The 13,841-nt window shown below is 47.6% G+C and overlaps 1 protein-coding gene across 1 annotated transcript in view; it reads left to right on the top strand.

The window, feature by feature from the left end:
* LPXN (leupaxin) overlaps nt 1-12,261 on the top strand; it is a 259,193-nt gene extending 246,932 nt beyond the window's left edge. Inside the window, exon 9 of the mRNA XM_069227825.1 lies at nt 11,843-12,261. Within this exon, the coding sequence (XP_069083926.1) occupies nt 11,843-12,109 (267 nt within the window). The 3' untranslated portion in view covers nt 12,110-12,261. The remainder of the gene's footprint in view (nt 1-11,842) is intronic.
* Nucleotides 12,262-13,841: the final 1,580 nt, after the last annotated feature.

Genomic DNA, 13,841 nt, shown 5'->3' with positions numbered 1-13,841 from the left:
GGGGTTGTGGTAATGACTCCTGTCTATACCTAGAAAGGAGTCATTTTTTGACTGCTTGTGCGTCACAGAATGACGCTAGGCTGACTAGCGGCAGATAATTTAACGCTAATCCGCCTACCATCATTTTTGACCCACTAGCTCCATTTCCCCTACATCATCCATCACCGGCTAGTATCTTTTTTTGAGATGCTAGCCATTGTTTAGCACCATCGTTCGTCATTTCTTAAATATGGTGCACGGATGGCTTTGGAAAATGGTGTTAGCTCGCGTTAAAGTTTTCATAAATATGGGCCTAAGCTCTTAATCAACATTCTCTATTCATGCCTCTTGTTCAGTGGAGAGTGTAATTGAAGGCAAGTTAAACAAGAGTTTCCTAAATCGTGTGTAGTCCGGATTTGCTTTCAGTCCAGGTCTCTGTGCATTCCTCAACTTTGGCTCTAGGACTCCCAAGGATCTGTCTTCATGTTTCAGGTGCTCCTAGGTCCAATGACTGATCAAGTATGGAGTCAATCACTTTGTGCAGTCAGTGATCAATGGTTCATACTTGTTTCTCAGTGGGGCGTAGATATCCTGGGTCTATACCCTTGCAGGCCTTGTGCAGATTTTCATCTTCATCCTTGCATCCCCTTGTAACCAGGAGAGTTTGGAGGACACCGATGAAAGAATGCCTGAAACAAAATTGGAGTTTGAATAGTATCCATCTGATAAATGCTGTGATTCTTGCATTGCAGCTGATGGTGCTGCCCAGGTTCTGGTAAAAGTGGGGATTTTTCTCTACCTGCTTCAGTCCTTCATGTTGTGTCTGACACTGAGAAGGAGACAGAGAAAACAGTCTTGTGCCTGATGACCTGGTCCTACTGAGGGTGAACATTCCTGCACTGGACATCATCAAGAGGAAAACATAAAGTATTTAAGGGCTTCCTCCTTGCTGTTGTTGTATTGAATGACCCAGTAAGAGAGCTGACCTCACTAAAATAATTGAACCCCAAGGGGAGATCTGTGGCATGTGTAAGAGAGTACGTGGGGAAGCAGGCTGGTAAATCGCTGTCCATTCACACTAGGGGTGCGAGGCCTACTGGGTGTAGGAGACCTGAGGTGGGGTTAGGAGTTGAAAGGTTTGATAAGTGCTTCCGGGAGGGGGTCGGTGAGGGTTCATAGGGTCCTGCACACTGGTGTTGAATTAACGTGCACATTACCCAGGGGCTCTTTTGGGCATAAGAATGGAGCAGGGGCAATTAGTTGATGTTGCAAATAGGTTTCCCCTATTTAGTGCGCCCATATTTTTTACCTTTAGATCACCAAGTTTTGGAACTTCATTATTGATGAGTTTCGTTAGCTGTGTCTCACTCACAGTAATTTCATAGTAAATCAGACTGCATGCGTTAATCACCAGTTTCTGCCTTTTAATATAAAGCTGTTGTCACACAGCTACAGTAAGGGGCACTAAGCGTGTTTCATGGGACCATGTGTGCACGGGTACATGCTGCACGTGAGTGACTACAGTTGTGCACAGCCTAGTAGATGTGCACAGATAATCTGCTGGTGGCAGTTTTAAACTGCACATTTGACCTGTCAAAATACCCGCTTTGACAGGCCTAAATCTTCCTTTTAAATATTAAGAAGTCACCCATCTGTAAGCATTATTGTCCATAAATGCAGAGTGAAGATGTACAAAAGTAGGGCATGTATTAATTAATGTTGAACATGTTCTTACAAGAAAATATCCCCCAAAAATATGTTCATTGTAGCAAGGCTGGCTGCTGAAATAGGGAATCATTGGGCTACATTGGTACATTTACTAAGTGTTAAATTCGGATTGCTAGTACCTACAAAAATTCTTCCTACGCTCTTTTACATTGTGATTTAAAGACCTTTGTAATGGTGAGGTTGGATTTTAAATTAATACTTTAGAAATGCCACTTTTAGAAAGTTGCCATTTTTCTGCCTTATGCTTCTGGGAGTTTCCAGCTGCCTGGGCTCTTGATGACTTTCCTATTGGAAATTGCGTATTGGAAACAGACAGTGTACAAAGAGGCCTGGGCATAAAATAAGTGGGTCTTCCTGACAGGATGGCTGAAGAGGCGTTCATCACTGTACCGATTACACTTCAAAGGGTCTTTAAGTAGCACACATAAAGAGACCTGACTCCAGCATTTTGTATCACTGGCTGAGCTGGAGTCAAATTAAAAAAAGGGGGACAGTTAGAAAAAGGGGGAATCCCCTACCCACAAGCTGACCTGGGCGTAAAAGTGACACCCCAGAACATGAAGTTCGAGCTGGACTAAACAGCGGCAACACCACAGGCAGCTAGAAGGACATGCCCCTTGATGCCCTAATGGAGGGCTCTATCTACAGCTGTCCCATGGACTAGTGGGTCTTTAAAAGGGCCAGTGATGTTAGGCCCCTTGCATACCCTCAGTACCAGTTGAAGGAAGACCTGGACTCCTCTGCCCCCCAGATGCCCTGCAAGATGACCTGGAGATCATGGGGTCTTTGAAGGGCACATCAGAGGAGAAAGCAGGTGCAGAGAGCAAGTGAAACCAGCTCCCCTCAGAGTGTACCCTTTTTTGAGGCCAGATGGCCTGCTGAAACTGCTCTTGGAGGCTAGAGATCGTCACCAGCAGTAAAATTAGCAGAAGATGATTGAAATTGGTCCATCAGGTTCTTAGTTATGGTGCTTTAAACAGGATTGACCTTTGACTCTTGCAAGAAATTGAGTGCATGGTGGGCCAGGGTTCAGCACACAAATTAATCTTCTCCTAGACACGGGGTATGTGTGGGGCACCCCAGACCCTTTCTCGGCCAGGGACCCATAGCCCAGCAAAAATCCACTTAAAGATGGCTCAGGTGCCATCCTCAAATACTGGGTCCTGGAACACCACCCCAAAACCCAGAAAAAGGAAGCTGCTCTGTGCTGTGTAAACACAAGGGAAGTGCTCCTGTGTGGGGGGGAGCAGCACAGAGCTGTGTGTGAGGAGCTGTGTGTGAGGAGCCGGCCAGGTTCACAGGGCCTTGGGGCTCCCCCTGTGGTAATGCAAAACCTACCTTGGGATGTCTCGAGTGGGATCAGACAGCCTCTTAAAAAAAAGAGAAGCAAAATAAGACCGGTGGCTCACCTGAAGACGGGAGAGCTGCTTATTAAACATTCACTGCTCCAGCAAGGGAGCACCACATGAAGCCCTGCAGGGCTTACTGTGCATATGCTTTTGCATGTGCTTTTCTTTGCTTATGATGGCCCTAGGAGGGCAGGGGTGCCACCAACATAAATTTCAAGTACTGTGGGGGCTGCAGGCAGTGCATTAGCCTCCCTTCGAAAGACGGATTCTAAAATTAACCCTAGTGTCTCTCAGGTTAAATGAAGCATGAACTGGGGTGACTTTTTCATTATTATTAAAGCATTCCTAAGGCTGGAATTTGTGTTCCACAGCTTGAAGTGCGATATGTTTAGTCCTTCTGTCCATATTTGCATTTTATGTGGCTTAACCATGTTAACAAAAAACACAGACATATGTTATGTTGATTTTAAAATCTCAGTAGGCTATGTGTTGTTGATAGTGATTTTTGATTAACATTGAAATGGTTTATTCACAATAATGACTTATTTTAAACATGTTTTAAATGCTGCTGAGAAGGGTCTGCGGGTGAGCTGCGGGGTGGCTTGATGGCAGGCGGGTGAGCGACCGGTGTTGAGGGCATGGAGGGTAATGGCATCATAACAAAGACGGTTGTAGTGGGGAGGGCGAGAGCCAGGGGTTCTGGCGCTGGGCGCGGTCCAGGCGCAGACGGACTTGCCTTTGGTGCACCTTCGGCACGCCAGCGGCACAGCCACACCGCGGCCGCCATTAAGTAGAGAGGGGGAGGAGAGGACAGCTGGGAGCGGGGGTGAAAACGGCACAAAAAAAGGGGGCAGGCCACGGGGCCAGCAGCAGCGGGGAGAGAGAGATGGGGGAGAGCGAGAGTGAGAGAGAGAGAGTGGAGGGAAAAGTGCAGAAGTAAAGCAACAGTCAAAAAGAGCACAGAGGAGAGCGAACGGCAAAAAGAGGCACAAGGTGGCAGACACTGAAGAGAGAGCACACAGAGAGCGAAGGAGAGTAAAGGAGGATAAAGGCAGCCTAGTAGGAAAGCAGAGCTCTCTCAATAGACACCAGGGATGAGGCACAGGCAGAAGCCTGCGGTGGAGGAGGGCCTCAAACTCCTGACAGGGGTCAGGAGTTCAGAGGAACGAGAGCTCTACTTAACAGGTGGAGCTACTGGAGGCAGAGCAGTTCACTGACCAGGTCAGTGGTATTACTCATATGGTATCTGTTAAACCTGACAGCCTTGGGGTGGTCATCCCCCAACTTTTTGCCTGCCTCCCTCCATTTTTCTGACCTCGTTTTTGGTGGTTTTAGGACTCAGCAAACTTTACCACTGCTAACCAGTGCTAAAGTGCATGTGCTCTCGCCTCTAAACATGGTAACATTGGCTCCTACCCAATTGACATATTTAATTTACTTGTAAGTCCCTAGTAAAGTGCACTAGAGGTGCCCAGAGTCTGTAAATTAAGTGCTAATAGTGGGCCTGCAGCACTGATTGCGCCACCCACATAAGTAACCCATGTCTGAGGCCTGCCATTGCAAGGCCTATCTGTGCAGTTTCACTGCCACTTTGACTTGCATTTACAACTACGTGTCAAGCCTTAAACGACCCTTTTGTTACGTATAAGTCACTCCTTAGGTAGGCCCTAGGTACCCCCACAGGGCAGGGTGCTATGTAAGTAAAAGGGAGGACATGTACGCTTGTGTTTTACATGTCCTGGTAATGACAAACTCACAAATTCGTTTCTCACTACTGTGAGTCCTGCTACTGTCATAGGCCAGCCTTAGAGCTGCCCCTATATACTTTTATGTGGCAGATTCTGATCTGAAAGGAGTAGCCCTGTCATGTTTAGTATGGCCAGAATGGTAATAGAAAATCCTGCTTACTGGTGAAGTTGGATTGAATATTACTATTTTAGAAATGCCACTTTTAGGAAGTGGACATTTCTATGCACATACTGCCATCTGTGACTTACAGTCTGTCTCCAATTCATGTCTGGGATGTGCTGGTTGACAGCTCCTCTTGTGCATTCTACCCAGACAGCCAAAAAATACAGGACCCTCAGTCACATCTACATTCATCTGCATACTGAATGGGTCTCCCTGGGAAGGAAGGGGGAGGGGCTCTCTCTTACACTTTAAAGGCCAGTGGCCTGCCCTCACTCAATGGTCTGATATCCCCCCACCGGGATCCTGGCAGAACTGGGCTGAAAGGGGAACTTGTGTACTTTTAAACCACATTTTGAAGTTTCCCTCACTTAAAAGGCATGTTTTGGGTATGTATACTGGGTCTCTTATCCCACCAAATCAGATGCTTCTGGATCTACACCCAGACTCTGTCAGAGGGACTGCCTGGCTAACCAAAGAACTCATCTGGACTGCTCTGCTGAGAAGGGCTGCTGCCCTGCTTGTTGTCCTGCTGCCTGCTAGCCCATGACTCTGCTGGAAGGACTCTGCCTTCCTCACAAGTGCTCTCCAAGGGCTTGGATTGAGCTTGCCTCCTGTTCTGAAGTCTCAGGGCCACAAAGACTTCACCAACGAGGAGAAAATCCCCGTGCATCGGAAAATTGATGCAACGCCTGCAGAAATTAAAACAGCGCCTGCCTCATGGCTGAAAATTCACTGCATCGCCTACCGGATCAATGCAGCACCTGCTCCTTCTTACCAGCGCGTCAAGGATTTCCAGCGCATCATCCCTAGTCATCACAATATCCCTGCATCACAGTGAGGAACCAAGCCTGCACTCCTGGAAATTGACGCATCACCTTGCAGCGTGGAAAAAAACAACACATTGTCTGTGCTGCGCCAGAAAATCCAACACAGCACCTTATTTTTCAACACATCTCCTTCTCTGCTACCCCAGTTCCCTTGTTATTTTTGATGCATCCCAGGTACTGTGTGTTCTTAACGATTGAGACTCATTTAAACCATTCAAAAGTGATATCTCAACTTTTGCATGTTAGATTTTTGTTGTTTGGATCTTATTTTTTTCAAATAAATATTATTTATTTTCCTAAACTGGTGTAGAGTACTTTTTATGGTGTTTTCACTGTGTTAATGTATGAGTTATTGCACAAATACTTTACACATTGCCTTCTAAGTTAAGTCTGCCTGCTCTGTGCCAAGCACAGGATAATTTGGATTGTGTTGTGTCTTACCCTGACTAGGACTGTGGTCCCTACTTGGACAAGGGTGCATACCTCTGCCAACTAGAGACCCATTTTCTAACATTGGTGATCAGTGGTGAGGATAGGACTTGTGTTTGTGAAGTGCCATACAATATCTACGTGTACCCTACCTACCCACATTTAAAGTCCATTTCAATTTTTCTTTCTGAAAGTTTTCCCTGCTTGACATTTTGTATAGTTTCTATACATCATGTCTCTGGCTGGGTCCACAACTGGAGCTGAGGAGTTTGACCTGGCTAAGCTGGATGATTACGCAGTTTCCCATCTGAAGGGCCTTTGCAAGTATATGCGGGTACCTGCCTGTTGAGCTTCCAAGAAGGGAGGGTTTCAAAAGGAACTGAGGGCCTGGCCAGACTCCTGCACCAAAGAGAATGATGAATTAGGGAGCATGAGAAGGGCTCTTCTGAGAAGCTGCAACAGCAGTAGGGGATGACAACCCTGGATTTGTGCCTCCTGTGAAACCAGGAAGCAAATTCTCCAGTCATGGCCTGACTGCAGAGAAAAGGAGAGAGAAGAGAACATTCCGGCTGCAGTTGGCAAGATTAAAAATGGAAAAAGAACACATGATGGAAGGAATGCAGAGCAAATCAAACATTCGCCCCCAGTCACAAAGATCTGGGTTTAATCCATCATTTTTTTGCTCACCACACCACCCCAGGTTGGACCCAGCCATATGCAAATCAGTCTTGACCCTGTTCCTCATGGGAACAGTCCAGCCCAAACTGCTAAGCCAGATCCTCCCTGGACCGGAAACAAGCATCCTAGGACCGGTTTCAGGGTATCACCCTTCTTCAGCTAGGCTAGCTTGAATCCATTGGCGCAGTGAGCACGGGACCCACGTCTGGGCATACCCTTCCCACTTGGGGCAAAAAATGCAAAAAGAACAGATGATGGACGGAATGCAGAGCAAATCAAACATTCACACCCAGTCACAAAGATCTGGGTTTAATCCATCATTTTTTTGCTCACCACGCCACCCCAGGTTGGACCCAGCCATATGCAAATCAGTCTTGACCCTGTTCCTCATGGTAACAGTCTAGCCTGAACTGCCAAGCTAGGTCCTCCCTGGACCGGAAACAAGCATCCTAGGACCGGTTTCAGGGTATCACCCTTCTTCAGCTAGGCTAGCTTGAGTCCAGTGGCGCAGTGAGCACGGGACCCAGGTCTGGGCATACCCTTCCCATTTGGGGCGACAAATGCAAAAAGAACAGATGATGGATGGAATGCAGAGCAAATCAAACATTCACCCCCAGTCACAAAGATCTGGGTTTAATCCATCAATTTTTTGGGTCACCACGCCACTCCAGGGTGGACCCAGCCATATGCAAATCAGTCTTGACCCTGTTCCTCATGGGAATGGTCCAGCCCGAACTGCCAAGCCAGGTCCTCCCTTGACCGGAAACAAGCATCCTAGGACCGGTTTCAGGGTATCACCCTTCTTCAGCTAGGCTAGCTTGAATCCAGTGGCGCAGTGAGCACAGGAGACACGTCTGGGCATACCCTTCCCACCTGGGGCGACAAATGCAAAAAGAACAGATGATGGACGGAAGATTAAAAATGGAGGCAGAGGAGAGAAGAGCTGAAAGGTAGACTGAGGCTGAAAGAGCCTTAGCTGAGAAGAAACGTCTTTTGGCTCATGAACTGAGTCTGAAAGAGCTGGAGCTCAAGGCTAGGCAGTCTGAATCCAGCACTGATGGTGGCAGCATACTTACAGTACCTGATGGAGACAAGAAGGTTTTCATACCCAAGGATGAGGTGCCCAGTTATGTGGTGGGAGATGACATTGACAAGTGGTTTTCTGCTTATAAAGTTTGTACTGAGGGCACATGGGGCTCCTGAAGAGCACTGGGGGGAGGGCCTGTGGAAACACATGCCAACACTTGGGAGGGACACACTTCTAACATTAGAGATTGGGGACCAGAACAAGTACACTCCCATGAAAGCCATTTTGATTGCCAAATTTGGACTGACCCCTGAGAAGAATCGCCAAAGATCCAGGGATAGTAACAAGCTCCCCAACCAATCCTGGGTAGACTTTATTGATTACTCCAGTAAGGCACGGAATGGCTGGATGTGGGGCAGCAAAGTCAGTGATTATGTTGGGTTGTACAGTTTACTCCAGAGAGCACATGCTCAGTATTTGTTTTATAGAGTTTTACATCTAGTTAACAGTAAGCGGACTGATCCCAGGAAGCTTGCTGAGGAGGCGAGCACAAGAGTGTCCAAAAAGGTATATGGGGAGGACTCCCACAAAGGTGGTCAGGGATCCCAACAGACGAAAGAGGGGGAAGATAATAATAAGGAGTTCTCTAAAGGCCCCCAAAATAATTCCCAAGGGAGTAGTAGTAACCAGTCTCAGTCTGATCCTAAGAAGAAAGGGTTCTTTGATCACAAGACAGGGAGGTGGGTTCCCCAATGTGCAGAGTGCTCCAAGTATGGCCACTCTAAGGGCAACTTCAAATGTCCAAAGAGTGCACAGCCCCCGCTGGTGGGCAGACACCTGAGTTGGCTAGTGTAGCCCTTGGGGAGGAGGTAGTCCCAAATATTTTTGGGGAACAGACATAGGTAACCCTAGTGTCCCTGGGGGATACAGATATGGTGCCAAAAGCCCACATGCCTTCCAATACTTCCAAGTATAGGCAGTGGGTCACCATTAATGGGCAATGGGTGGAGGCTCTGTGTGACACAGGAGCCAGCATGACAACTGTCAAATGTCAGCTGGTGTCAGCAGAGCAGGTCCTACTGAACACATTACACCAAATCGTAGTCGTTGATACTCGTGAGAGCCTTCTACCTGTGGCTGTAGTTCCCTTTGAGTGGGGAAGGTCTCTGGTACGCTGAAATTAGCTGTGAGTCCTGCCATACCTTTAGATTGTCTGTTAGGCAATGACCTAGAGCACACTACCTGTAGGGAGTTAGAGCTCAGGTCTCACTTGGAGATGATGGGATTGCCTGAGTGGGTCTGCATGGCCACATGGTCCATGGCTGCCCGGGAAGGGAGTCAAGGGCATCTGGAGCCTGGAAGAATAGCCCAGACAACTGCCAAAGAGAGGGGCACGGAGGGGTGGGAAACCGGTCACAGAAGTTCCCGTGGTGGAGGTTGACAGGGTCCATGAGGAGGAAGCCCCTGAGCCAACCGGAGAGGACATTGCCACCCTTAGTGACCTACCTGAGCTTGCAGGCTGGCAATTTGAGAGTGGGTCCACCAGAGAGGAATTCTGCAAAGCGCAGAAAGAGTGTCCCACTCATGAGGGCATGAGATGACAGGCCTCAGCCCATGCAGCAGGTAAAGTTTCTGGGGATCGCCTAATTTACTGGGAGAATGCTCACCTATATAGTGAGCCTAAGGCTCTGGGTACTGGGGCAGCATGTGTGCTGGTAGTCCCCCAGTGTTATTTGGCCTTCCTACTCGGTTTGGCTCATGATATACCCATGGCAGGACATTTAGGACAAGACAAGACCTTTGCCAGGATTTTTGCCCACTTCTATTGGCCCCAAATGAAGGCTGTCCTCAGCTACATTTTCCCACCTGCCTGGCCAGTGGGAAAACAGGGAAAAAGCTCCCCTGATCCCACTTACCATCATTGGTACCCCCTGTGAAAGGGTGGGCATTGACGTTATTGGTCAATTCATCCTGGTCTGGGTGGACCATGACACACGCTACCCAGAGGCAATACCTCTGTGGACAGTGCCTGCACTTGTGGTGACCAGGACTTTGATGGAGATCTTTACCCATCTGGGATTCCCCAAAGAGATAGTGTCCGACAGAGGCACTAACTTCATGGCACTAACTTCATGTCTGCATACTTGAAGTCCATGTGCTATGCGTGTGGTGTAACTTACAAGTTCACTACCCCCTATCAACCTCATCTATTGCCACCCTGTTGGGGGACCTATATGCATTGTCAAGTAAGGGTGGGAGAAAGCTCCCAGGAAACCCCTCAGGATGTGGTCAGCTGCATGGTGGCCCTCCGCATCCAGATGCACCACTTCTGGAAAAAACCCAAAAGCAAACTTGAGGCCAGTCAAGATGTAATGAAATGCTTGTATGAGCAGAAGGCCATTCTGGTGGAGGCTCAACCTGGCAACAAAGTATGGGTCATGGAGCCAGTAGAGCCCAGAGCTCTGCAGTACTGCTGGACTGGCCCATCCAAAATAAAGAAGCGTAAGGGGAGGCCACTTACTTAGTGGACCTCCAGATCCCTAAAAACTCCCTAAGGGTGCTCCATGTAAACAGACTCAAGCCTCACTTTGAGAGGTCCAAAGTGAGCATGCTCCTTGTGACTGATGAGGGTGTGGAGGAGGAGAGTGAACCTCTCCCTGACCTCGTCTCTACATAGGAAAGTGATGGGTCAGTGGAGGGTGTCAACCTCTCTGACTCCCTGACTCCACAGCAGGGGGGTGACTGCTACCAGTTGCTGGGGCAGTTTGCCTCACTGTTCTCTCTAACCCCTGGACACTCACATTTCTGAGTCCACGACATTGCACCTCTAATTTATCTATGTGGACCCTGTATTTAGTCATTGTTTGGGTGTGTTTGTGATTCTTCACAATGTGTAAATATTCCATGAAGGGGTAGTTCCTGTTCAGTAGTTTGTAGCATTTGACACCCACGTATGCCCACTCCATTTCTTTTATGCACGCTCACTCTCTCTTTTTTCTGTGTCCCTCTCTTTATGTCTCTATGCTTGTCTCTTCTACCTGTCTCTCCATGACTCTCACTACCTCTCTACCTTGCATGTTCTGCATGTCATGCCATCAGTCTCTGTTGTTGGGTTGTTATTATGTCTCAAGGTTTCTTTGTGACCAGATTTTGCTCTGTTATGTATCAAATGCAGTATTTTGGGTCTCTCTAAGGACCAGCCGTACAAATGTTTTCACTGGTCACAAACCCTCTGACTTGCAAAATCAGCGAGTTTGTGACGGATTGTACATTTTTACCAATGTACTAAACCCATGTGGACATTCAGAAAAGATATTCTGAATTTCTAAGTGGGTTTAGAATTGATCACTCATTCGAAAATTGTAATGGGTGTGTTTTGGGTGTCCCTTCAAATTGTAAATTGGTAAGCTACATATTAATAGTTTGCAATGCAACTTCCAGTCGTAAATCAGACTCCAAGTTTAGGGTGGTAACTGTTTCACAAAAGGGAAGGAACTTGCCCTTTACCAGCTTCTGAGGAGTAAGCAGTGGTCCAAGAGATGACTACATGCACTCAATTACGTTTTTTACAATAAAAACACTTTCTTTTTTTAACCAACCCCTTTCCTTAAAAAACTCAAGCTACTTTAAAGAACCATAACTAGAGGGAGTCTCAATTTGCAACCTATCCAATGAACATCCATTAGGCAGATTTTTAAGAGACCCCTTCGGATTCCATATTTTGCAAATTGACCTACTAGTGTATAGGCAGGTTCACAAAATTACATTTGATTCTCAAAAATTCAGTGTTCAATATGCAACTGCTTTTCACAAATTTCAGTCTTTGTAGTGCATCTGGCTGTACGTTCCTCTTTGTACTAATTGTGGTCCAGGAGCTAGCTGCCACTGATCTTATCTTTTTCCTCTCTTCCCAGGATTGCTTCTGCAGCTTCACCGATGGCAGTTTCTATGAGGTGAATGGCCGTCCATTTTGTGAGCTGGACTACCACCGGCGGCAGGGATCTATCTGCAAGGGCTGCCAGATGCCGATCACAGGGCGCTGCATCAACGCCATGGGTGTCCGCTTCCACCCAGAGCACTTTGTGTGCTCCTTCTGCATGAAGCAGCTCAGCCAGGGCACCTTCCGGGAACAGAATGAGAAACCCTACTGCCAACCTTGTTTTAGCAAGCTCTTTGTATAGAGATAAGAAGACTCCTACACCACTTTTGTGCAAAAATGTTTTCACTGGTAAACTTACTTCCATTGTGTCATCCATTAAGTGCCAAGAGACTCTGTATAGAAGGGAATGTCCCCTTTATGAAAAAGCACAAATAAACTAATAATACATTTGGAGTACAGCTCTATTTGAAGACCTAATTCCAAGATGTAGAGGCACAACGTTATCATGATGGGAAATCTTTCAAGTCTTACATAACATGTCCTGCTGCCACCTCTGTTGAAGCAAGACATTTGTAAAATGGATGTAGATCTGAATGTTTGGTCACTGTGCAGTGCTATGGCGTAACGAAACTTGAGAGGCCCCCCTGCAGAGTACATGGAGGGCCCCCCTCCTAGATTGCATCAGGAGCTCTCAGGCCGGGGTACTTGGCTGGGTGGGCCTGTGGAGCTCATGGCCCCCCTGCACCACGGGGGCAGTAGGGGGCTAATGTTACGCCACAGGTGCAATGCCTCAATGTCCTTCTGCAGTGTTGGTCACTGTGCAATGTCTCAATGTCCTTCTGCAGTGCTTGGTCACTGTTCAATATGCAATAGTTTCCTGACGTTAAAGACCTCCTTATAATGGCCACTTGCATAGGTAGTAGGAGTGACACTATTTCCTATCCTGAAATTCATTGCCAGTAAACAATGTAGATATGGTTCATACTAAGGCAATTAGTTATTGCTGATCTAGCAGTGTGCGTCCACATCACACCAGTTCTTTGAGAGACATGATATTTATCATTCAGATCCAGAGAAAAATATCAGGTACTCTTTCAGGTATATTGAAGTTCCTTGCTCACTGCACTCCCACTGGAAATTCCAGTAGGTGATGCCCTTTGACCCTTTCTTCTTCTCTTTGTACTCAAAGGGGCATATTTGTACTCTGCTTGCGCCGAATGGGCGTCAACATTTTTGACTCCCATTCGGCGCAAACCGTGCACCATATTTAAACTTTGACGCCCGAGCCTGCAGATGTCAAAATTCCTCTGTGTGCGTCATTTTTTAGATGCGGGAAACTGCCTTGCGTTAATGACATGCAAGGTAGGCGTTCCCGCCCAAAAAATGACTTTAAGGCCTGTGCACCTTATTGTGGGCGGGCCTTAAAAAACGGCGCTCATCCTGATGTGCGCTGTTTTTTAACGCTTGGGTGAGGGCAGGCGTTAAGGGACCTGTGGGCTCACTTCCATGGCCTCTGACCATGGAAGCAGTCCAGAGGTGCCCTTCCCTGCCCCCAGGGACACCCCCTGCCACCCTCGCCCACCCATGGAGAACACCCATGGATGGGGGGACCCATCCCAGGTAAGTACAAGTAAGTTGAGGTAAGTATAATTTTTTTTTTTTAAAGTGGCATAGGGGGGCCTAATTTGGGCCCCCCTACATGCCACTGTGCCCAATGGTCATGCCCAGGGGACAGAAGTCCCCTGGGCATGGACATTGGGCAAGGGGGCATGACTCCTGTCTTTGCTAAGACAGGAGTCATTTCAATGGGGGTTGTGCATCAAAAAATGGTGCAAGTCCGGTGTGAGCCATGATTTTTGACTCAAACCTGACTTGCACCATTTTTTGACACACAACCCCCATTTTCCCCTGCGCCAACGCTGCCTGGTTTAAGTCTTTTTTTTTTTACTCTGACCAGCCCGCAGCGCCGGCTAACGTCAGTCCTTAAATACGGCACCTGCATGGTGCGTAGGAATGGCGTTAGCCGGCGGTAG

The sequence above is a fragment of the Pleurodeles waltl genome, chromosome 4_1 (genome assembly GCF_031143425.1).
Source record: "Pleurodeles waltl isolate 20211129_DDA chromosome 4_1, aPleWal1.hap1.20221129, whole genome shotgun sequence".
In the NCBI taxonomy this organism is placed as follows: domain Eukaryota; kingdom Metazoa; phylum Chordata; class Amphibia; order Caudata; family Salamandridae; genus Pleurodeles; species Pleurodeles waltl.
This window is presented reverse-complemented; position numbering and strand designations above follow the sequence as displayed.